Source organism: Diuraphis noxia, unplaced genomic scaffold (genome assembly GCF_037042655.1).
Source record: "Diuraphis noxia isolate RWA-SAM2 unplaced genomic scaffold, SU_Dnox_SAM2 contig0004, whole genome shotgun sequence".
Classification (NCBI taxonomy): domain Eukaryota; kingdom Metazoa; phylum Arthropoda; class Insecta; order Hemiptera; family Aphididae; genus Diuraphis; species Diuraphis noxia.
Genome location: NW_028301714.1, coordinates 10368094 through 10395768, shown reverse-complemented (window position 1 = coordinate 10395768; position 27675 = coordinate 10368094). Strand labels below are relative to the sequence as shown.

Here is a 27675-nt window from a genome sequence, read left to right as displayed (position 1 = left end):
AACTTCCATCTAATCATTCGGGATATGTTTGATTGTTTGATCTTTGCTATCATAATCACGCAAGGGATTGTCTATCATTTTCAATTTAAACACTAGCTGATCCACATCCTGCACTCAAACGGTTCAGAGTTCTCCATTTCTATCTTGGTACGTTCAACTACCCTGTCAGCTGCTTGTAAAGGATTGGTATCAAATCAAACTTCGCATAGTTCCAGTTTTCTATACACACATGCATATAGTTTACATTATAAAATTGTCATAGGTACCTAATAATTTCATAATAATCGTACCTAAATTTTGTAATGAGCATAGTCTTCGCCATCGCTGGTAAAATAATATTGTCGATAGTGGTCAATTGGTCAGATCGTACTTATGTATGTACACGTGGTCATTGGTCACGCTTTCGAATAATACATATTAAAACGATATCCGGACCCCAAGCTCCGCGTTAATCCTCCCACCATAACAGTCGCAAATGTTTTTTTTACTCGCTGTTTCTTGTTGGCGAGAAGTAAGTATATTATATCGAAACCTTGCACGTTTCATTAAACTTTATTATTACTGCAATGTAGGTATATTAATATAGTCTTTTAAAATCGTCCGATCGGTTTATGTAAACAGACACGCGAGCCGCGAGGGAACTGAGTACAGTCTATGTATGTGGGTTATAGCAGTGTAGCGGTTGTTGCGTGCGTTAAAATTTTATGAAGGATTTTTACCCATTACACTGAAGTTCTTTCTTTGCAGCTTCACTAGTTTTTTGAATTTTTTCATCTCGAAACGACGTTTAAATGAATGTACTTCGTGTTTCAAAAATCATTTGTACGCCCTATACCTAGTATATGCATTTAAATAATATATAGCTGAGAGGTGATATACAACAACGGAATTCGACAATTATTTCTTTTTCTCAACATGATATTATGTTTATACGATACATTTCGGTTGCATCATTTATATAAGTTGAAAACTGGTTTTATGGTCACATTCGATTTCCACGAGAGTTAATATACAATCCATATCAATATTAGGTATTATATATAATTATGTTACACGCATTTTTGTTTTTGTTGTTTGTCTCAAGATTCTTGATTAAAAACATTGATTTTTTCAAATTAAATATTTTTATTATTCATAAGTATGTGTTATACCTAACGAAGTTGTGGCATAGTAAGCAGTGTTAGGAACAGATAAAAAAAAATCATCTGGATAAAGATAAAGATAACAACACTAAATTTTATCTAAGATACAGATAAAAGATAAACAAATTTAATTCATCTAACAAAAAGATAAAAGATAAAAATATTTTATCCAGATAAATAACAGATAATTATAGAAATTAAAATTAAAACAATTAATTAAAAAAAACATATATAATTTCATGTAAGTACATGCCTATATAATATGTTTATTTTCGACTTAACTTATTATATCATTATGTGTATCACCAAACATTAACTTCAACACATATAATTATATAAGGAACCAATAAGATCCAAGGGACTCTAGGGAGTAACAAAGTATAAATAAAAATTTTATCTAAAATAAATACTTAGATAACTTATATTTATTTATCTAGATAAGATAAAAGATAAAATAATTATTATCTGGATAATTTATCTAGATAAGTCCTAACACTGATAGTAAGAGGTGCCAGAGAGTAAACGCATTCTTATTAGTTGATAATTTTAAATTCTGAGCAGAGCGATCAGCAACCTATATATTATATTGCTCTGACAAAGACGAGTGTTTAAAAAAAATATATCTGTGCTCGATAGATACATACAATTTTCACTGAATATTTTTATTGGCATTTTAAATACTTGATAAAATTTTAAAAATATTTCAATTTTTTTCTATAAATATTAATAACATTTTATTCGTTTGGTAAAAAGCTTCAAAATGTAATACAAGGCTCCTTATATATTGTCACTACGGTAGTTAAAAAATATTAAAAATGCATTGCTATAATACCTCGCTCGGTAAATCACCGTATTTTAGCTTAGGTTGTATTGGATCGCAGTCATTATCCTAGAAAATATAGTCTGATAGTAATATAAAATATTATATTACCTATATACATAAGTAAGTAATTGATAGTTTTCGAGTAATCGTTAATAATTTAAGTATTTAAAAAATATGACTGTTGTACTGTTAATATTATATAAGTTTGATAGTATAGTTACTTTTATATACCCTACATATATAATGTTACCAAACACATATGGTGGGCAATATATTTAAAGCTTGGTATTAACTAGTTAGAAAGTTAAAGTTAAGTTAAAAAATTACTTTTTAAATAACTTTCTAACTTAACTAATTAGTATTAAATTTTTAATACACAATAAACTTTTAAACTTAAACGAATTGAATTGCGATGAATACGTAAAATAATCCAAACCTAACTAGTTAGTTATTATTATTGTTACTTTATTTTTCATTCCAAAATTCCAAAATCTTAAAAGTTGTTCCTTAACCATGACATTATGGTTATATGCCTAGTTACAAAACTTATTATTTACATTTGAATAAAAAAGTTTTTTAATCTAAAAAAAAACTAACTTTTACCTAACTTCTAATCTAACTGAAGTTACTGTGTTCACTAAACTAGCTTCTAAGTTAGACATTCGAAAAGTTTCAGAAACTAATTACATTCTAATTTGGTTAGTTTCTTTATTAAAGAAACTTAACTTCAACTAGTTGAAAAAATAACTAATTTGCCCAGCTTTGAATATATTGTTATATCATACATAATGATGACAACATTGAAGGGGCGGGCTGCCGCTTTTTCTGGTCAAACCCTCGCGGATATCGAGAGCATAAAGTTGAAAAAACGCGATTGTGAAATTATATGAGAGGCACCAGAAAAATGACGATTTTTATCAATTCTGTGAATTCAATCAACAGTTTTTGACGATTAATACCCATTACCCATAGACCAATTCACCCATTAGACAGCTTAAATGCTACAGCTATTTTATAAAACAGTATGACTCATGTATTTTGATGTTCGTGAAGTGTATAACAATTATATAATTTAAAAGCGTGATATAACTTAGTCATTTAAATATTTTTGCTATTTACTAAATAAATGATTATGATGCCACATTTAAAATGCCATTTCCATGAAAAATAAATATTTGATTTTGCCTCTCCATCCCCCCCCCCTATAATTTAATGTTGAACTTTTTTTTCTTAGAGGGAACCCGCGGCAACATAGGTACGCTATGGGTTATTTTTGTTTATTTGTTTGTTGGTTTGGAAGTTAATAGGGTTGTAACACGTATTTGTGTAAGTAGGTATGTGTGGTAAGGATATTATGTTGCTAAAAATCCCGAGTGGTCACCCATTCGACATCCAGCAACTGCTGCCGATACTTACGCTCAGTGCGTTTCCGCAGGTTAGTGCAAAACATTTGTGTAATATGCCATCAATAAACCAATTCATAAACTTTGATTGATTACTGCTAAGTTATTCATTATCGATGTTTCTTGTTTATATAATCAATATATTCTTTCTAATCAGTAATCATCTATAACCGAATACGATTAAAAGAAGAAAAATATATCTCATAATTTCATCGAAAAAGATATTTCAATTGAACATTTTTTAATAAAATACCTATAACTTTGAATAATACATCAATATGTAGTATAAAAGAAAGTCGCTTTTTTTTTTGTTCGAGATTAACTCCGAAACGGCTTCACCGACTTGTCTGATTTATTATTTGTTATGTTCGTTATGATTTCGTTATGATCAGTAGGTATAGTTTAGTACAGGGACAGAATTTGAATTGAAAAACGCACAATGTGTATTATAATATTTATGAATCAAACAATCAGGCTTAAACGGTGATGAACAATAGCCAATAAATATAACATAAAATATTGAATCACTGATCATCATATTATTATAACATTTCATTTATTTAATCAATAATATTATAATTATTGTGTTTAAGCAGTACAATACTTGTATATAGTACCTGTTTCATTTAATATTGTTTAATCTATGTATTTGATTATTCTCTCAAAAAATATTAAGGTCGTTTTGTTATTCAGATGTAAATTTCAATAATTATCAACAGCATTAACAACCTTTGAACATATTTTAAATTATTTATCGAAACTAGATAAAAAAATACGTTAACACCATATATTAATATTAATATTGATTAAGTATTACTGATAATAAGATTTAATTTTGATGACTAATAAATATTTACCCGAAAATTATGTAAAAATGCTTTCAAAGATTATAGTTTTCGGTTTATTTATCGACGCAAATATTAATACATTTAGTAATGGACACGAGCTCCTTATGATTTATATTTTATTTAGACCTTCTTGTGGACATAATAAATCATGATCGACCTTTTAATACATTAACAAATTATACTATTGTGCTTAATAAATAATGTAAACTATATGTAGCTATAGGTGCCTAGGTATAGTAATAGTATTTATGTGACTACGTACAAGTGGGCATTACCTACCTAAATATGGAATTTATATACAACAATAAATATAAGTACATATCTATATATTTATATACTTGTATATTTTAAATAAAATATATCTATTTATTTTATTTTAATTTCTATTACCGTATATTACCTCAATTGTTCTTATTGTTTTTTTTTTTTTTTTTTTTTTTTTGAAACGGATTGAATAAAACATTGTAAAAAAAAAAATTAAATATATAATATATACAGATGTTTGAACAACTAAATTAACTGTTATTTAAATGGAATGTAAATACAAGTATGATTTTCTGCATTTCATGTCTCAATAATGTAGATATAAGGCTAGGCAAATTAATGATTTTTTATAACTCCGTTAAATAATTTTATAAATCAATGAAAAAAAGCTATGAGTTAAAAGTTAATTTAATTTTTGATTGGCTCAGTCAATTTAAGCTAAGACTTAAAATAAATAAACATTTAAAAAAATGTATAAGGTTAAAAAAAGTTTATTTTATTTTTATACAACGCTAGCAAAAAAACAATAATCTGCAGCTATATATGATGAGTTAGATTGAAAAAATATAGTATTTAATTTTAAACAATTCACTTTTAATTTTTGACGTGAAAACGAAATAAAATAAATATTTTAACTTACTTCTAAAAATTAAAAATGAATTCGTTAATTTCTCGTAAATTCAAAAGTAAATTTAGTGAGTTGATAGTTTAGGACCTAAACTTTTTAGATTTTTATTACCTAAACTTTAGCTGATAAAAATCTAAAATTTACTATTTAAGTTAAAAAGTTAAAACTAAACCGACTTTTTAACTCGTTAATGCCTAGCTTTGTCAATTACTTTAGGACAGAGAGTAATCTGTAATATAAAATAAAATAAAAATGATATTTATCCACTTGCAATGTACCTATCGGAAAGTATATGTAATACATTTTATATTTATTATAATTTTTTGTAGGATCTCTCGTGAAGTTATTTTAGTTTAATTCGAATGAATTTCAAAAACTATTCATATTACCAATTACCATATTATATTATATATATAAATATGTCTATTTTAACTTAACATACTAATGTTGTTGGTGTATACGTATCGGGAAACGTATTTAAATCGAAACCTTGATAGCTTTGATATCATAATCTGTATAAATTCGAGAAAAAAATGATAGCATCTAGTTAACAACGTGACGATTTTTTAATATATTAATTCTAATAACTATTAAAAGTAATAAATCATTCATTAAATAAATTTAGACATTATAGGCGTACGTCGGTTTGAACTACCTATAGACAATATCGGCTAATGAATATTAGTATTTACCTAGGTATATTATAATACTATAATAGGTAATTGCTTATATATCAAAATAATATAAAACAAACAAATTTAAAAGTCAAATAATGGTCAATAGATATTAGTTTGGAAATGTTTCAAATTTCATTACCAACCTTTTTTATAATTTTGATCATTTTACAGCAGTCTTAAAATAATGTAACACTCAGAGCAACAGTGATAAACTGATAAATATTATGAAGTCTATATTATTACTTTTATCATCGATAAAATAATATTGACGTTTCCTGAACAATCCGAGCTAGCCGCTATAGCACATATTATTCACATCTTTGTCTGTCTTTTGGAGATTGCAGTAAAGTAATTTGTCCGTTACGCCCGCAATATAATTTGGTGTAACGTAACGGGATAATTATTATTGTTTAAATAATAATATATTCAAAAACCATTAAATAATTTCCAGAATGACATATTAACATATTATTATGGTATAGATTGAGAAAATGTATAATACAATTTTGATAAATAATATTTACATTTAAGTTTTCATAGTAAATATTAACGCTATTGATTCTTTAAATTATTACAATATTTTAATATTTAAATAATTATAAATCATTCCTAAACGTTTTTCAGTGGTCTATAAACTGAGCGTATAGGATTATACAAAATCATGATTAATAATTTTGAAAATTGAAGAGGTTATTTTTATTTTTATATTTATTATTATTAACAATTAAAAAAAAACAAAAAGTATGGTAAACCAAGGACTACTAATATTTTTAGTACATTTTGATTACACAGAAAAATTAATTTCAATTTTGATCTGGACACATCAAAATTTAAAAAAAAAAAACCATGTACTTAATAATTTATAGTAAAAATTATGATTTCATTTAAAATTAGAATTTTATGTCATTATGGACTCTCCTTAAATATAAAAAATGTCGAAAATCAGAATTTGAAGGTGTTTATTATTATTTATTAACGGATAGAAACGATTTGATCATACATTTAAGTTACTTATAGCAGCATCAATAGAATAATGAAAGGTATGCTAGGTTATAAGCAATTATTTCCCTATAAAGGGAAAAATTTAAAAACAAAACTAATAACGTTTAAATATTTTTAAATTGATTACACCTTATAGGTATATAATATAACTTATACCTATATAAAATGATAATTAATATAGAAAGGTAGTACAATTTCATTATCAGTCATTATCCATTGCCCATCGTAAAATGTATGAATTTTCTTCTAGGCTTACGGAATATAACTCTATATCTGTATCTACTAAATAAAAGTTTAATATTTTTGATATTTTATTTATATAATTCTATAGGACTATACTTTAAGATACAGCTATGCCAACAAATTCAAATGCCATTATACTAGACTTTCATGTTGGGAGGTCGCTCGTGATTTTATGTTAAGAATATGTTCACATGTGTTAAAAAATAATCTTATCCATATAGCCTTGTAATTGAATAGCTTTTATGACCCTCTTTAAACATTAAAAAAACAAGATCTTGTAGGGTCTAATATATTTGTATTTATATAATAAATAACAGATTATGCATTAAATCCTAAATGAAAACACGTGTGTTTTAAAATTTTAATTAATTTCTGATCTGGAAACTTCCTACGATGCGACGGCGTGATGGGTAATGGTTAAATGTAGCCATATCATGTTCATAGCGATATTAGAAACTAGGTATTATTTTATTCTTTCCAAGTGGATATATTTTCAGAAGCATTAAAACTTTACCGAGAAGTTTACAAATGTACATTTAAGATTATAATTGTCTGCATAGCGACGTTAAATAATAATTGTATTAAGTACAAGCAAATTAAGCATTCTATTAACAAAATGATTGCAGTTGGATTTTTAAGTTAAATTGTATGTATACATAAACTTTAAACTAAAAGTACCTAGGTACATCTGAACTACATTAGAGACTAGAGTAAGTACTCCAGTCTAGAATAATGTTAGTACATAAGAAGATATAGGTATTATATAATATTATTATTATTATAAATATTATATAATTTGCATATGCAAACACAATTTTCGGAAAACAAATTACATTACTTGGTGAGTTACTTAAATTTAAATTATGCAAATGCAAGCGTAAATAAATAATAAACAGTGAAAAAAAATCCTAAGTGACTCTTAACTCATAATAATAACGCAATACTTATGATGACGTTATAATATTTTTCAGAGGCGGCATTTCGTTTGTATACCTATACTCATCGATTGTGTTTATTGACTTTTTTTCGTTTCTTGCGCGTATAAAAAACCTGCTGCAGAAGTATGTGCGAACGTATTTTATAAATATAATGTTTCAAACATATAATATTATTATGATCTAGTTATTTCGATTAGGTGTTCTGAAAGTATCGTCTATCGTCAATGTGTCAATAATAATAATAATAATATATATAATAACATATCCTACAATATAGTCAATATAGACGACACGTATATTATATGCCCGTATAATATATAGGTATACGTGTGCGTAATATAATACAGTTGTGTTCGTTGACGTGTCCAGTGCAGGTTTTGCAGGAAAATATCCAAGTGAGTGATGTGTAATGAACCTGGTTTTTATTTTTTTTGTAATTGGATTTCATTGTAAACTGACTTATTGATTGAAATGAGTTTTTTTTCATACCATCGTAATTTTTTTTAGATATTTTGACAAAATACTGTATAATGACAATGATTTTCTTAATATATCATTAAACATTAAACACTGCCAAGAGTATAATGTTATAATGTATGCGATACACACGATGAGTGTTGTTATAACTCGCCCCGTTGAATATTTCAATTTTTAAATATATATAATTTATATATATTATATAATTACTGGTGCCTGGTAGCTATATTTTCAGAAGCAAATCAGGTCTTCGCGTGGCACGTCGAATCGTCTGTCATACGAACACGTGCAGACCGTATGCGCGTGTATTTTTTTTTAATATAATATGCACTGAACCGTATAGTTTAACGAAGAAAAAATGTCGTCTTGAAAAACTGATCTGTCGGTCTGATTCTTTGACGTGGGTTTTTCGTATGTGGCGTGCACATGTCTAGCGTTTGTTTTTAAAGACACGCTGGAGTCTGCAGGAGCACTTATAAATAAATATAATATGTTATTCTACGTATATTAGATATGGGAGTGGCTTTCGTGCGATGTTGATAATGTGATATATTGTGGAAAGACTCGTGTCACTTCCTCGTCCTGTTTTAGAGAGCTTGTAGAGTCTCAACTCGGGTTATGGTGACGCGTAATATTACCAAACGGTACAAATCACACGACTGCAAGTTGCACCCATTTCGTCACGTCTTATATAAATATATGGACATCTAAATGTATAAGTGCGTAATATATTGTGCGTGTGCAACAGATTTAATATATATTGCATCGTGTAAGACCCCTGCGTGTGTCAGAAGTAGCGTCGAAATATTAATTGTTATTATCAGACTGTATTGAATTAAAATAATGATATATATTAAGTAATATTACACTCATTATAGCACGGATATGCATTTGAGTTGAAAACTTCAACAACTTATGACGAATTATTAATGTTATCGATGAAATCGACTCGAGAATTTCGGATGTTGATACTTCACTTTGTGTAATAATAATTAATGAATACTATAATAAACATTAAAAAAAAATAAAATAATAAAATCATAAACAATAAGCTTATAAATATAAAACCATAATAATGATGTCAACGATAATGTAATGTTAATCGACAGTGTGACTTTTGTACAATTAGTATGTACTTACCCGAGATAAAATTAAATATTTAAAATTGTTTAGCATGTGCTACTGATCGAGAAGGTGAAAAAAATTGCAATGTGAAACTCAAAGTATTTTTTTTTTCACTACGCGCGTATTGCTATATTTAAAATTAGACACGTTGCACAATACACTATTCAACTTTCATGGTGAAGTAATGTGACGGTTAACATTGTAGGTAACTATCTATACGTAAGTTACTGCTAAGCGCCAAAAAAAATAAAATTATAGAATAAAAAATGCAAATAATAAAATTGTACACATTAATAATTCAATAATTAAAATACCTTATGATATGAAGAACTAAAAATATGAACAACAATTTTGTTCTATAAATGTTTGAATGATTCGACTTATTTTATGTTCGTAAAAAATTAACACTTTTATAAAGAATTTGAGAATATACTCGTAATGTATTCATTATTGAAGTGTTGCTGTGTATAGGCGGATATCTTGCGACAGTCGTGATTTTGGATTTCTATTTAGTGAGGATACAATAATTTGATTATAAACCTTTAGTATACTACAATACGAAAAAAGTGTCTTGATAAATCCGTAAGAAACAAATCGACTTGAATTAAAATCCATTAAAGTAGAATTAAGATTATAATATACAAATAATACTTTTTATTCAGTTTAAAATGTTTAAATTTTATATATTATTTAAAGTTTATATAAACTTTATACCTGTGTTGTTGAAGCCTTAATAAACTTTGAAAAAAAAAAACTTTATACCGATTTTATCCCTACAATTATTTTTCCATTTGATATTGTATTTGCTGCAACAGTGCAACTACACTTCGCATTAAATCATCTTAACAAAGAGACATTGCAAAATCTGTAAATATGTATATATATATATATATATATATATATATATATATATATATACCTATATAGGTGCCTTCGTGTACATACTGAAGTGTTGTTTTTTCATGTTTTCCGATGTACTTATTTAAATTGTATATGTGTATATAATAACTGTTATTTACTAGCATGTATACAGATTTTACAAAGTAGGTACATAACTATAATATATATTAGATTTTAATTAGATTTTTTCAAAAATTACCTGCATAATGTTGTAGTTACTATTTTATTTGAAGGTAAACATGAACGTATACTATACTAGCACTACTATTGCTACTACTAATAATAAATTAATAGCAATAATAACTTCATTACCTAGCTGCCTTTTGAAAATAAGATTTCAAAAATTCATTGAATTCATGTGTAAACCATTTAATATAAAGATATACATATCTAAATTTATGACCATCAAATATTCTTTTTAATAGGCGATATTATATAATATACAATATACATGTTATTATAATGTAGTGATATTATCATAGATATTTAAATTTTAACATAAAAACCTATTTTAATGTTTAACCTACTATTAGAATAATTATGGGTTAAATTAATAATAATATAAATATTTTGGTTTAGATATGATGCTCAGTAATTATTTGATTAAATTAATTGAAAAAATGTATGACAACAATAATTTATTGATGAAAAAGTCTGTATAAAACATAAACAAATTAAACTGAATGTACCTAGTATGTATGAACCAATTTGTAATCGTAAACACTATAATGACCAATCATAAATGTTAATTATATGATCTAATAAAATACATTTCATGAACGTTTGCTAGTTTTTACGTTCGAATAATAAAATAATTTCGACTGCGTAATACTTCTTGAAAATATGTAATTCATTGATGTGTGAAAATCAGTGAAAAATTCAATGGCGATCGGATTTATATTTAAATTATTGGAAGCTCGGTACTAATCTAATCAAAAATTGTAATGATTTATTTATTTTCAATTCCATTTTTTCCCCTACTAATGATTATTATTTTAAAAGCATGTTGGGTGCTTCAAACATATTTTGAGTGGCTTGTAATTTAGTGACCAAAATTACTATACGTTAAATTAACTAAAAAAGTATTAACTCTAGAAGGAACTTGAAACATTCCACTTTTATTCAAACCATAATTCTACATACTTAATGGCATTTTAAAAATATTAAGGCAAATTTTAAGTTATTTATATGCATTTTAATATTCAAATTTTTACTTGGTTTTTTTTTTAAGTATCTAGAAAGTAGATAAAAATGTTTAGGCTGTCAAAAAGCTTGGCAATTTAATGCAAAATCCTACTTAAATTGTTTTTTTCGTTATTTGAAAATATTATAGATACATAATATGTATCTATGTTTTTTTTATATAAACTCACAGTGATATTTTCAAATGTAATATTTTTGACAACATTTAATTTAACCTATACCGTACTGTATTTCTAATAATAAAATAAATTACTTTATAATAGCAAATAATTAAAAAATAATCATAAAATATAATTAATAATATATTAATATGTCGTATAGGCTGACGGACCGCCTTCGCTATAAGAATCGTTTTGGTTTTTTGGTATGTAATAATTTATCACTGAATTCAGATTTGACATATCCATTACAGTAATAAGACGTTACTAAATGGCGATTTATACACCCGACACCTGCTGTACAGCAGCTACTTTTCTCGTATTTCTTTCTAATTCCAGACCGCCCCCAAACCGATTTTACATTATTTTGGGATCGTTTGATCGTTTATTAATATGCCTTTATATGAATAATAATTTTTATCTTTATGGTGTTTTAAGTCCCTATGTTTTAAAACCCTATACATGGCCACATATTTAACTCCGTTTGAACCAAAATCGGAATGAATTACCTAATGCTTATGTTGTACAGTGCTGATATGGCCAAAGTTAATTATTATTTATCGGTCAACCTGGAAAAAGAAGAATCAGAAGACGAAGGGTGCGTGTGCCTATAGTATACAATAAAACTAAGCAACTGCAGCACAAAATAATAATATATTGAAATTTATTCGCAATCGGTTTGACGTGTTGGTGAATCGTTTGGTGCGTTGGAGACTTGGAGGATACCATGGTTATATCATATCTTATATACCAACATATCAATACACCACCATCGCCATATTATAATAATACAAAAATAGTCAAATTATAGGTACCTACCTATAATTATATAATTATCAAAATTACAAGTAAAGGTTTAATTGATAATTTACAAATCATAACATTATTATAGTAGTCGATCCGAACACGTTTATATAAGGTAGTATAATGTAGTTCAGTGGTTGTATACTGTTATATACTTATATATATTGTTCGTAATAAACACACGATGCATATGCATTCTCTAACATCATAACATATTTTACCACTACTTAACAGTCTTAACTGTTTAAAAAATTTAATTTTTAATCGTTATGAAAATTCATAGTACCTTCAACACATCCTCGAACGCGTTAAAAGCCGAAATGATAATATAAAAACGCGAATCTTGTACCAAACAGGACGTCACGGTCATCGTTCAACTTACGACAATAATTATTCGCGACGGACGAGAACATCACGAAGACGTGTCGACATATATTTAAATGTACATCATACATTATTATATATGTATACCTATGCATGATATATATGTAAACGCGTATTAAGGTTAGATTTATAGACCAATTACGAAATTAAGAACCCTTTTCATATTATTGTGCCAACTATTTCGCATATGCTGCGTGCTCGCGCTCTATAATAGCGTATAAATAAAAATACGCGTTAAGGAAGTCACTAACCTATGTGTGCGTGGCTCAATGACGACTGCGATCACGTAGGTAAGTCGAGGAGAATATTATGTGTGTGACGCGGCCAACTACCAAGGCCGCCGGACCTAATGCGATACCGTTGCTATATTATAGTCGCGGGAGGACCGGTTTTTATTTTTTATTATTATTTTTTCCTCCCGATCAAATAAAATGGTGTTTTTCTGTGTAGAGGGTGAACAACACCGCGGACAGCGGAGGAAATGGGACGAAAAAAAAATAATAAATCGAAAAGAAATGTGTACACTGCGCTGCACACCAGTACCTATTACATACGAATTCGTTCACGGATAATTAATGGATTTTTTATGAATCGAGCGGTACCTTAAGAAAAAACAAATTGTTTGTCCACAATTCCACATTATAATAGCACACGAGGAATCGGTTTAGACAGTATAGTGTATAGAGCACGACAGACATCTGCAGACGCACGCGTTACTATAATATGTCGTGTATTGTATTATATGCGAACAAATGAAAAAAAGGAAGAAAAAAGATCCGAAATGACGCGCAGTATAACAATGCTGCACATCCTATACATAAATTATAGGTAATGTATATTAAATTATAGGATGTATAGTAATATTATTATTTTACATATTATATTTGTCGGACAAACGTCAAGCGCAGACAAGAATGGACTCGTTTTCCAATTATGGTCACTCATAATTAATTCGTTTTTATTCGGTCGCTTGTTTGTTTTTTTCTTAAATTTTTTCTCTATGTGTAGGTAGGTATACGTTCCTTTATTATCTATATAGAAATAGAACGGTATATGTACGAAACGTCTGGTCGTTTTGAGACACTCGAAAAACCGTTTTGAATTGCACGCCGCCGCTCTTATGGTCATAATAATATAATAGTTACGTACCTACATATAGGTACGTCGTACGTGTGATGTTTTTTTTTCCCACCCGAGTCTTACAGAGTCATGTGCGCCGCAAATATTATATGCAATTATCGAGGAATGCCGTGATTTTCATACCACGTTTGCCAAAATCGTACATGTCTTGTCCTATATATATCTACCATTATTATTGGAAATATTATATGGAGGTTCCTCTGTAATCTATATAATAATATAAGCATGTGAAACGATTAAGTTGTTTCGACCACAGACCCAGTGGTAATCGGGTTTTGTCGGGTCTATTCGTGCTGAAAAATATTTTAAATCGGCCCAAGTACGGACGAGGAGGCGCTCGTCAATCCTCTTGGTTCATGACGCATAATATAATATAACATTTTAATTTGATGCAGAGTCGCAGTGCGTTGTTAATAATAATAATAACATAAGATTAGTTGTAATATTTAATTAGCTTGTTGACCATATAAAGCTTGTGTAATTTACGTTTATTACATATTACGTATTGTTTTTGTCTATTTTCAGCTCAGAGGTCGGATATTATCATTAAAAAAAAATCCATTAAGTAGGTATATTGAAAATCGTAAGATGGATTTTACTTATATGGCTACCTATATATAGACTATATATTAGCGAACTTATACCTATATATACTATATAGTTGTATATTTGTATATTATATATATATATATATATATATATATAATAGGAATTCGACCCTTTCAACCCCCGCAATGGGCGCGCCGGTTCCGACTGTAAAATGTTTTAACAATATAATATAAATATAATATGCAGCTGTCGAGCAACATTGTATGTTGTAGAGTAAACGAATACCCACGAAATATTACAAGCCCGTATAACAACGAATATCATTATCATCAACATTTAGGAGTACAAATCAATTTTAATTTTATTAAAATAAAAACGTCGGTAAATGGTTTAAATTATTTAATTACTACTATTTGGACGTATACAAATTAAAGTGGGTATACGATTACAAAAACGCCATTAACTAGTGCTTGAACGCGTCGTTATTATATATTACCTATATATATATAATTTATTAATTTATTATTATTATAATATTATACAAACTTGAGGATAACACCAATAGACTATAAGTGCAAACCGTTAGTTGTTATAATACATGTGCAGCAGCTAGTATTATAATATATAATATAGTTCTACATTATAATGTTGAGTATACTCTTCATACAATATTATTATTGGATTGAAACATGTGGTTACATAAACGAAAATCTATTTAGCTAATATGGTTATTAATTTGTTGGAGTGAATGAACTTGAGGAGAATATAATTCATGACCAATGGCTATTCTGTAACTGTACACAGAGAGCCAGAAAACATAAATGTATCCGTTATTACTTTATTAGTTAATGTAACGATTAACGTTACCTATAATACACGTGTCGACTGTACATCTACTGTATTGTCTGTATTTGTATTCATCAAGTTTTCTACATGGCTAAGAATATAATATGCGTCTTATTATTGTTAGGGATAAATAATATTATTTTAACATCCCAGTATCCCACTCTGAACTAAGAATCACTCGATTCACTCGTATTTTATTCGTATTTATTTAATAGGTATTTCTATAAATATTATAGTCTGTGGCTTGTGCGTTGTTCGTCAGTACCTATAATACAATACTATGATTTTGATTTAATTTTTTTATGCCTTAATGAATAATTTAACGTAAATGTTCTTTAAAACACAACAAACTAAAAAATGCATTTTTATTGCGCTCTGAATTCAGATACAATGCAGTCTGCATGATATATTTTCTACGTATAATAAATCTTATCACACGCACACATGCAATTTTAACACGATACTGTTCTTGCTTAAAATCGAGCATATTATAATATTCTTATAGAAATATAGAGCTATGTTTTTGCTGTGTTCACCTTTGTTGTATAACTTGTATCTCGTGCTCAAGCACCAGTAAGTCCTGAGCACTCCTTTATAAATAGTTGTGTCGCCATTTCTTGGTGAAATTAATTTAAAGTCAATATTATTATACTATATACTTATGTAATGATTAATTTTGGAATTTTATTTTTAGATGCAAACTATTTTGTATCACAACTCCAGTGGCAGCGATGCATTTACTGGCAATTTGAAGCAAAAAGAAGTACACCGAGCAATTACTCTACATCCAGTCAAACAGCACACTCACATGTATAGGATACACAACTATATGAAGGTATATCGCGGCACGTCGAACATTTTATTTGACTTAATAATTTTTTATCGTTCGGGTCGACTATACTGATTTTTTTCGTGACCTTTTCCACGTTGCTGTGTAGGGTCTCGAGCTGCAGGAAATACACCAGAAGAAGATCCTGTTGCACCGAGACGTACGTTCCATGATCGACCAGCTGAACAGCGTGCACCCGCGACCGTCCAACGAGTTCCGGCTGACCAGCGACTCGAAACAACTGTTCGCGTCCCGACCGGGAAGTCCGAATTACTTGGGCGACCCAGATCTGTTGGGTAACTAAACAATATTGTATTATATTACAGTTCCGCTTATATTATATCATGCGGAACCGGCTAAAACCGTATCGTTTGTGCATTATAATAATGTAATAATATTACGTGTATAGGACTTCCGCCGGGCCTAAACAAGTATAGGCCACGCAAGGTGGCGGACGTCATCAAATGGGACTTCATATCAAAGGCTTGGTACTCGGACACGGATGCGAATCCCAGGCGCCGGATCGACTCGTACACGAAAGAAGGACTCGATGACGTCGTCCGGGAGGTATCTATTATAGTCGTATGATAAAATTTCACAAAATATGAGTTTATTTGAGCATATTCGTTCTACATACCTTACCTACATTGAATGAACGAACGAAATAGTTTATTAGGCATCGATAATTGTCATCAAAACTCTAATCTTTATGTACTTACCTGCCTACATTATATCTACCAGTTTGGCAGTATAATATCAGGGGTGGCCAACCTGAATAGTCTTATGATTTTGGTTGTCATATTTTATTTCACTTTAGCCCGTGATAGTTAACCACTTCTTCACGTTAAGTCACCAGATTTAACACACGAATTTTTCGTAACTTGAATATCACTTACAGTGGTCAGCACTCATTGGCTATTGGCATATAACCTAACTCAACGTTACGAATCGGAATGAGTAGCCAAAAATTGATATGAGGGACAAAAAACAAGCACATGCATATTCGATATTCATCAATAATAATTATCGTCAGTAAGCCTGTAAATTAATAAATTGTTCGAAACAGGTTGACAAGGGACACTATAATATTCAAAAACAGTACAGTCTCTGCCAAAATGGTATATCAGAGACCCACTAATAATCGAACTTTGAGTTTATTGTATGTTGTCGCGGTCGCTATCGATATCAATATCGTTTAATAATTAATTATAAAAAAAAGCCTCTTTAATATGCATGTTGTAATATGTATAGGTATGTGCTATACTTTTTATTTAAATAACGCTTGATTGTATGAGTGTACACTGTACACATCAAATAGTTTAATATATTCATTTCGTTTATAGTATAGCCAATATGTGCTAATGGGTTGATCCATCGGATTACGTATAATGTCCATAGTCACTGATTCTGAATGGATGATTTCGTTTTTCATAGTTATTTGTTATCAAACAAAATCAAATATTATTGTTTGAAAGTTACATCGAATTGTGTGAGAGTAATAAATAATTTTTATATCCGTGGTTATAAAAATGATCAAACGAACAAAAGATTATAAAAAAATGTTTTATTAATTACTTTCTGTAAAAAAAACCACAATGAAAAACGAAAGGAAGTCGCGATTTCCCTCTTGACCTTCCCTAATCTATATAGGTATACATTGTGTACTTATCGTACGGAACTAAAGTGTTTACTCAGCTGGTTGCTGGAATCGGGAAAGGTTTGAATTCCGAATTCAAAAATTAGTTTTGTTATAGGTTAGGTTGCCTGCCTCATAACTTCTTTTTTTTGTTCTTATAATAATGCAAAACAATAAACAGTTGTAACGATTCAGGTCATTCTGTTAATGCAATTTTTTTAGTATTTAATTACACATGTAGGAATAATCTATATACAACACAAATTTATAGTTTCTAATTTATAAGTATTCAGTATTTTGAAAAATAAGGTCAAATAATATACCTAGTGGTTATCGTTTAGTATGTGACCCACCAAGCAAATATCGAGTATAATACACTCAATGTATAGGTAATACCTATTGGTTATTACCTATATATTATTCTAATTTATAATCTGATATTTTTAATACTGAAAATGTATGTAAAATACAACAACAATAATAATAATAACAAAAATGATAATCAAACACTGTGAGTAGACTTCTGAAAAAATCGTATCAATTCTAATATTCACAATAGTATTATAGCAGAAAAATCAGTGTATCACATACAAATGAAAATAATAAGACAAAATCTAATAAATAGATTGTTGAACGAAATTGAACATTTTTGTAGACATAAATATTATGTTATAAGCACGATAAATTGTTTCTGACCGATTTTTGGTTTTTTTTTTTTTTGTCATGATACGTACACATTAAAACCTAAAAAAAAATCAAATAAAGCAATGCTACCTATATTATTATAGAAATTTTTTATATACCTATATAATATATATTATTGTATTTTGCAGGTGATGGATCTGATAAATAAATTTTCCAAGCAGCGCGGTCGGGTGATTGATTTTAAAGAAATATTTTATGGTTACCAGAGGGTGAACCCATTGTTCGGCGTAGACTACATGTTAGACATGTTGCTAATGTACAAGAAGTACCGGGGGAAAAAAATGACAGTTCCTGTGCGGCGGCACGCATATCTCCAACAGCAATTTACCGGTAAAAAGTGTATGATATTATTGTGCAACCATAGTCTATAATAGCGGTTTTTCGTCCGTGTTTTCCGGACAAGACAAACGAATTTAATGTTTTAGTGGATTTAATTTCAATATATGAGAATAACCACCGACCATACTACTTATATATGTAAGTGTATTTTCTTAGATGATATTAAATCCAAAAATCTATCTTCGTTCAACGTTTTGATTTCAATAATTATAAATAAATAGGAATTATTCAGTAGGTACCTATTTAATGACAGCTGGTATACGCTTTATAAATATTTATTTTTCTGGAAATACAGAAAAAACTAGTTTCATCAAAATAATTTTATGACAATATTAAAAGTTTATTGGAATTTATTTTTAATCTTCAAATTTTTATCACACTGATAAGTTGCAACTTTATTTTTAATTGCTATAAAACTATAAAATACAGACATTTTGATAATATGAAAAAAAAACCCATTGCTTATTTATTTAAGAATATTGATCACACATAGGAATTTGAAGAGAATACCAAGAACGCCTATTGTTAATAGTTTGCGATTAAATTTGCATTAAAAAAATTACCAACCAATATTTTGAATACCTATAGAATGATATTGGGAAAATATATTATATAAGATGCAACTGGTAAGCGTCATCAATATTTTTATTGGTTGAATATAACAAATGTTGGACGAAATAATCAATAAACCTATTCTGCATTTTACTGATGTTCAAATTTAATCATAAAAAAAGTGGATAAGTCGTAGATGTCGCTCTGCTGTACAGTAGGTTACTAGTGGGTTACTGTAATGGATGGAATTAAATTTGAACCCAATGACATTATATCATTATACACGAAAAACGATTCTGAGCGGAGACGGTTTATCTGTCTAGGATATACCTATTATATAGATTATTAAAAAAATTTCGAATCTTAGATTTTAAAAGAAAAAAGTCGCTCAAATGTTTTGAAAATGTTTTACCATGTCTAGGTAAGGCTAATATAAGTAAACAACCCAAATTTCAAGTTTTAAAGAATGCTTTTAACCGAATTACAACAAAAAACTCCCAAAATTAAAATGTCTATAAATAGCTCATAAATGGCTAAAATTTTCCGAATTTTAAACCGTAAGGGACAAAATCTAAAATACAACAAAAATATTTCTTGTCATTTTTCATTTGAAGCAATATTTCTGGTAGAAAATGTCGTTTATAATTATTTAATATTGTAAAATCGTGAAATCGTTTTTCTCCTTTAACCGCTTTTATTTTGAGTACCTCAAGAACATTACCTTTCAGAAAAGATGCTACACTTGATATTTTTGAGCAAGTTAAGAGGGAGAAAAGTGTTTACAGAATAAAAAAGAAAATGAAATAAACATCATTAATTTAATTTAAAACCAATACATTCCTCGCTCCACTCAGCATCTAACATTTAACTTGAGGAATTTAGACATTGATAATACATTTATTCCAGTTATTTTAATTTCCATTACCATTACCATTATTTTACGACGTTTTAATCAAGTAGTAGGTAACAATTTAGAAATAATAATTATAATTAACATTTTTTTTTTTTTACTAAATATTTTTTGAAACGTGATATAATAAAGTGTCATCAAAATGTATACTTCTTTAATACAATTATACTATTCATGGCAGTATCCAGATGTCTTGATATTACAACTAAATGATATTGCTCGTTTCTAAATCTGACCACTGAGGATGTCCGGAACTCGGAAGTAGGTATTCAAAATGAACCAACGTAATATACTTGAAAGGGGTGATACCAAATGAAATTGAATAATCCCAAAAATTGTAAAGGTTTAAAATTGCTTCCAATACACTAATATAAATCACTGGAAAATAATTAGAATATTATTTCAGTTATTCATATAATTTTATATAACTGTTATAAAATGGTGTTTTATTTTTATTTTATTTCTATTTGAAATTTTAAACAAAACATAAATATTAAATAGGTGCCTGTACTAATCCATACGATTCGGTCATTGCAGGTTTCGAAGTGCGGGAAGTGCTGGACGGGTCGGAAGTGAAGCTTAATGCGCAGCAGCAGGACGCCGAAGCGTACGACAACGACGACGACGACGCGGCGGGCAGTCCGTCCAGGGACATTGTGGACAACGGCATGGTCCGGGTGCAGGACGGGCCGCCAGCTAAGCGTCGGCCGGACAGCCGTGCTAAGACGGTGCACTTCGTGCTGCCGCTGTTCAACCGGCTGGCCACATTCGCCAGGTTCGTTGACAACTACGAGTCGGTGTGCCTGGCGAACGGTGAACGCGTCACGTTGACGGTGGTCCCGTTCGGGCAGGCCACCGCGGACGGGGCTGCTGCCGCGGTGGCACAGCTCGCAGACCGTCACCCGGACGCCCAACTCACCGTGCTGCCCGATCCCGGTGTCCCGTTCGCCCGCGCGGCCGCACTGCACGCCGGAGCCATTCACGCGGCCCGTCCGCCAACGGACGATCTGCTGTTCTTCGTCGACGTGGACATGCTGTGGACGGCCGCGACGTTGGATCGCGTGCGGCTAAATACGGTTCGCGGCCACACCGCGTACTTCCCGATCGTGTACAGCGAATACGACCCCGTTGTGGTGTACGGCCGGGCGGCCGGGTCGCCGAACCACTTCCTGGTCAATCAGGACAGCGGATATTGGCGACAGTACGGGTTCGGCATCGTCAGCGCATACGCTACCGACCTGGCGGCCGCCGGCGGGCTGGACACTTCCATCAAGGGCTGGGGCAACGAGGACGTGGACCTGTACGAGAAGTTTGTGCGGTCGCGAACCGCGGCGTCCGTGTTCCGCGCTGCTGACCCGGACCTGGTGCATGTTTACCACCCGGTCGAGTGCGACGCCGGGTTACCAGAGCCCAAGGCCCAGATGTGCGCCAACACCAGGTTCGAGACGTACGGCAACGTGGACCAGTTCGCCAACATCATCTATAGGAACCGGGACGCGGTGTATGAATTCGCGGCCGGTCGGCTGCGGAATGGGTCGACCGCCGGGACTGCACAGCTACAACCGCTGCAGCCCGCGTCGGGGTTGGCGCCGCGGCCGCGCGTTTAATATATTTATTACGAAAAATTTATAATTGTTTAACAATAATATCATAATTTGTACATGTTTGTTTGTCATTTTTTTTTTTTTTTTTTGATTGTAAAAGAATAAAAACTGTGATTCGCGTCGTGATCTCAAGTCGATCGAGAAAATCGTGTCTCTCTCTCTCTCTCTCTCTCACTCCCTCTTTTTATGTATCGCATTCTCTATATGTATATAAATGTAATGTATAAAACGTATCGTGATATTATTATAATGCCCTTAAAATGAAATTATTAATAATTGTAGGTATTTATAATACTGTTATTAGTAGTTATTACGACTGATAAATGTTTATTATAACGACTAAGACAATAATAATAATATTATATTTAAAATACATTTTGTTGTGTTCTATTGTTTATGAAAAGAAAACTTCAGCCATAAATACAAAAAATAAAATCAGTGAATATCACTATTCGCCAAAACATAAAAAAAACTAAATATTATAATACAGAGTGAAAACTTCTTAAAAAAAAATCATTCAGTTCTCATGATGAACTTATGCTCATCTCACAAGATGATCACTTACTCATCCTGACAAGTGTTTGTATGCGATTCATTTGCTGTTTCCACTGACCATACCAGTTATTTAAAATTTCATAGTCCACTAATTGTTGTTCATTATTTTCAATATTTTTTCCCTCCCTTTTAGGTATATCATATCCTTGGATGTTGTTGCAAAGTGGTTTTTGTATAGAACTATTATTGTGTTTCACAAAAGATATCTTATGGTTGTCAAGATGATTATCATAAGAGTAATTTTTATTTGTAGAATCTTTATCAAATCTTTTATTTTTTGCTTCTAAATTAATTTCATCCTGATACTCTTTTTCTTTTTTTTCTTTTTCATACGCAAATCCATCATCATATTCTTTTTTACTATCACTATGTTCTCCATTGCAATTTTCTTGTTTAACATGGTATTCTTCTTCATCATAAGATTCTTCTGCATCAGAGCGTTCTTCTTCATCAGAGCATTCTTCTTCATCAGAGCATTCTTCTTCATCACAGGATTCTTTTTCATCACAGGATTCTTCTTCATCACAGTATTCTTCTTCTTCACAGTATTCCTCTTCATCACAGTATTCTTCTTCTTCACAGTATTCTTCTTCTGACAATTCTTCATTCGACAATTCTTCATCTGGCGATTTTTCATCTTCACATATCAAAGTTGAAACATTATTCTCTCCTATATTTGTTGAATGAACAACTTTACTATCATGCTGTGCTGGCTTTAAAAGACTAAAATCTGGTATTTGAAATAAACTATATATATCGGTAAATCGTAGTTTTTGACTATTATTTGTATCAGTTTTAATGTCATCAACCATTTTTGATTCATTTGAAAAGTTGCTTTCTGAACATGCTTCATTAACAAACTGCATATTGTCTTCAACATTAAATTGAGCTTCATGTTGACTCTGTAATTGCTGATCTGTATCTATGTCGTTTATTTTTTTATCAATAGTGTTGGATACATTTATAAAATCATTTTCTTCAGACACTTGATTAATATCAGAGAGTTCATTTTCACTCACGGTTTGGAGTGATGTGTTTTTTAACATTCGGTTTTTATCAGCTTCATATTTATCAAAATCCGAATCATATTTTGTTATAATTTCTATTAGATCTTCAGGACTATATTCTGGATATTGATCATTCTTTAAAAAATAAGGTTCTGGATCAAATAACACAAAAGATCTATCACCGGTTAAAAGTTTTTTGTCAATCAAATTTTCTTCAATAAGTTTTCTTTCGGTTTCTTCAACGACTTTACGTAGCTTTTGTAGTGACTCCGTTTCAGCCGCACTATATGCATAAACAGATTTTATTTCAGAGCATGGGTGACATTCTTCAGATGCACCATTGGTATTTGATTCAATGCAATTAGCACTAAGGTTAGAATTACCTTAAATAAAAATAAATGAATTATAATGTATACTAACTATTAAAAAATATTGTCTTACTTTTACTATCTTTTGCTATGTCATTTCCAGTTTCTTGGATTGGTAAAACTTCAGGTTCAATTGATAAGTTGAGATCTTCAAGCTCGTGGTCTGCATATTCAAGTATAGGTTTTGTAATTGCAATCGGTAGCATTTTAACCTTAACACTTTCAATACTGTTAATAATTTGTTTAAAAGTTTTCAACTCTTTGTCATCATCCAATATTGTAAAAGCATTTCCTAAAAAAAAATAACTCAGTTTTTTGTAAATTCGGACTTATCAAAATTATTAACCAACCTTTATTTCCAAATCTTCCAGCTCGGCCAATTCTGTGTAGGTATGTAGCCCAGTCATTTGGACAGTCCATATTAATCACCAGGTCTACGTTTGACGAATCTATTCCTCTGGCTATCAAATCCGTGGCAACAAGTATTTTTGATTTAAAAGATGTTAATCTATCTACCAACTTTAATCGAATACTTTGATCTTGATCACCTCTAATGTAATCAGCTTTATAGTTATGGTCACGTAGCATATTACAAACAGCTTCAACTCTATAAAATTATAATGAATACAATACACTATCTTTTTGTTTAATTAATGAAAGTACCTTGTCATGTAGTTAGTAAATATGATACATTGTGTATATGGCAAATTTTGTAATATATTGAGGAGTCGCACATTTTTTGCAGGTAATAATATTATATTAGTACTAACTGCTTTAACACATGCTACATACTGCTTAATGCCTATTAGGAACTTTGATGGATCTTGTAATGCATTCATATCTTCTTCTGCTCCCTTGACCATAATATACTCTTTCATAAACTCATCAAAGAGAGACATATCGTTCTTATCAATTGATGCACTTACAACAATAGTTTGTTTTAATTTTGGAAGTTTAGCATCAATCAGTCTGGAAAAAATAAATATTGCCATTCATTATCAATTTTAAAAATAAACATTTTATTCATTTATAAACAGCAAAAATTAAATTTAAACATTACAAATAAAAATCACTATTTTTAATCTAAGTATAACTTTTGATTAAAAAGAAAATAACCGAATTTTGTCCTTTAAAATATTTTCATCAAAAATGTCATGATCAAAAATAACTAATTCAGGTATTATTCAAAAATAATATATATATATATATATATATATATATATCACATAAATTTTAAAGGTATGTTAAAAAAAAAATGTAACAACATCACTATTTAGGACAGTAAAAACGTTTTAATTTTCTATTTCAGCATCTTTTATTTTAGGAAAATGAATCAAGTTGGTAATTGGGTGGTCATAAACATAAATTATGTATTCAAATGTTAAACATAAATTATAATTAATTTGGTAGGCCTGTTCTCCAATGATTTCCCAGGTCAAAATTTTTTGTCAATCTGCCTCTGCATATTATGTATGTTATAAATGTTTTGTCATATTAAAATTATAAAAATGATCAGTTACAATGAAAACATTTGTGTAGGTAGTACAATTACATACAATTACAGTAACAGATAACCAATTTTAACTGATCATTATAATATATAATAATCTATGTGAAAATCACTGTTAGACTTAATTTTCTAAGTTAATCTTTACATTTCTTATAGTTATTTTTTTAAAATTAAACTAATATTTGAAATAATTCAAGGCATAAGTATAAAAAAGAAGGAATAATCAATAAAATGTATGAAGTACAGCTAAATACTGTAAAAATATAATAACTTGCCTTTAAGATTACATTTTTTGATTACAAAATCGAGTAATATACTTTAAATATTAGATAATAATGCAAAAAAAATATGTTGAATTAACTATTCATTTTAATATCTATTGTGAATAAGTAACTGTGCAAACAAATTGTAATATAAAAAAAATATTTACTTTCAAGTATACATAAAGTTGCAATTAATATAGGTAGTATTAATTTAATTTATTTTCTATATAAGCCAATATTAATAATATTACCGAACATCTTTCGTAAAGTTTTTGTCAGTAAATAGTCTATCAACTTCATCAAGTATAAAGCTCTTTACTTCTGAACATTTTAACACATGTTCATTGATGAGGTGCTTAATGCGTCCCGGAGAACCGACAGCTATTTGACAGCATTTCGCCTTTTGTTTGTCAACATCAACTGGAGTACCACCAATGAAATATTCACATTTCAGTTCTAAATTTTACAAACATATAGGTTTAAATTAGATTTTGTATCTTAATAAGACGTATAACCATATAGATCAGAGATATTCAATCTTTTCATCCCGTAGGCCATAACCTATATTAGTAGATATCTATATACTAATAATATTATTAGTATATTATACTATATAGTCGGTATATTATAAACTAACTAATATTTATAATTATACAGTGAAACTTTGGTAAGACGGAAACCCCAGTAATACGAACAATTTTATTGGTCCAATTAAAATACATACCTAATGAATATGAACTCCCCCCTCCCCCGTCAAGTCAGAAACTCTATTGAGACGGGAAAATTGGATGGTTTTAAGCGATTCCGTCTTCATGAGGTTTCACTGCACAAGACCTGGGTACTATGTAGGTTTCGGATGCTTTGATGTGGCTCCCTTCACATACTTACACGACAACCCTAGGAGGCCGCGACGCACAGTTTGAATATCTCTGATATAGATACTAATGTACACTTAACTATGTTTAACAACTTCAAGTACTTAATAAGAAATAAATAATTATTTAATTAATCTATACATTAAAGAGTTTAAACTAGGGATTGTTTTATAGTCGAGTTAAGAGAAAATAACGTATTTTTGTAAGTACCTGGCAAGTGCTGTCCAACTTTATTGAAACACTGTTGTATTTGGACAGCGATTTCTCGTGTTGGTGCCAAAATAATAGTTTGTAAATTAACCTGTTCTAATTTTAATCTTATCAAAGTAGGTATAACAAAAGTTAATGTCTTTCCTGTTCCATTTTTCGCCTCAACTATTGTGTCTATAAATATAAAATCATATATCATGAAAGAAATTATTTTTGGAGGTAAGGGGTAAAATGAAAATACTTTGTACAAGTTACCATGTCCTGCAATAATTGTTGGTAGTGCAGCAATTTGTATTGGAGAAGCATTTATAAACCCACAATCAGATAGACCTTTCAATATAAGTGGATGTTCCGATATAATGGAGTCGAAAGGCGTCTGATCGTGTGTCTGTACATCTGTGGTTCGGTCAAAGTCCTTTGAATATTCAGACACCGGCATCATATCAATACAAAATTAAGCAAAATAAATTAAAGACAGCTGAAAAAAAGGTCTTAATGAAATATGTATGAATGAATGAAATGAGGCAGATAACCCAAAGATTGAAAGATTCATATAATTTGAAACTTCGAAAATCATACACCGTTTCCGTTTCAGGTTTGTTTCTGTGTTATGATTGATAACGATTATCAAGACAACATGTTTTGTAATTTGTAGATTATTTGATATCTCTGTGGTATCACAAAATATAACAATGGTACATAGAGTAATTTATTGCTCTATGCAATTTATGGTATTAATTATCAGTAATCAACAATAT

General features: G+C 29.8%; 2 protein-coding genes across 3 annotated transcripts in view; one reads left to right on the top strand and one right to left on the bottom strand.

Moving 5' to 3' along the window:
• LOC107165880 (chondroitin sulfate synthase 1-like) overlaps positions 1–22504 on the top strand; it is a 24042-nt gene extending 1538 nt beyond the window's left edge. Inside the window, exons 2-6 of the mRNA XM_015514316.2 lie at positions 16249–16389; positions 16493–16679; positions 16793–16950; positions 18853–19054; positions 21063–22504. Coding sequence (XP_015369802.2) covers positions 16249–16389; positions 16493–16679; positions 16793–16950; positions 18853–19054; positions 21063–22132 — 1758 coding nt within the window. The 3' untranslated portion in view covers positions 22133–22504. The remainder of the gene's footprint in view (positions 1–16248; positions 16390–16492; positions 16680–16792; positions 16951–18852; positions 19055–21062) is intronic.
• LOC107165735 (uncharacterized) lies at positions 22190–27675 on the bottom strand. 2 transcript variants are annotated; one of them, XM_089226712.1, is made up of 7 exons: positions 27173–27675; positions 26918–27091; positions 26084–26288; positions 24852–25028; positions 24410–24666; positions 24133–24351; positions 22190–24074 (listed from the first exon to the last, which is right to left on the bottom strand). In XM_089226712.1, the coding sequence occupies exons 1-7, from the start codon at positions 27357–27359 to the stop codon at positions 22687–22689; spliced, it is 2607 nt and encodes an 868-aa protein (XP_089082838.1). In that variant the 5' UTR covers positions 27360–27675; the 3' UTR covers positions 22190–22686. The 2 variants fall into 2 exon arrangements, with proteins under 2 accessions (XP_089082838.1, XP_015369592.1); XM_015514106.2 differs by having other exon boundaries at positions 24723–25028; positions 27173–27674.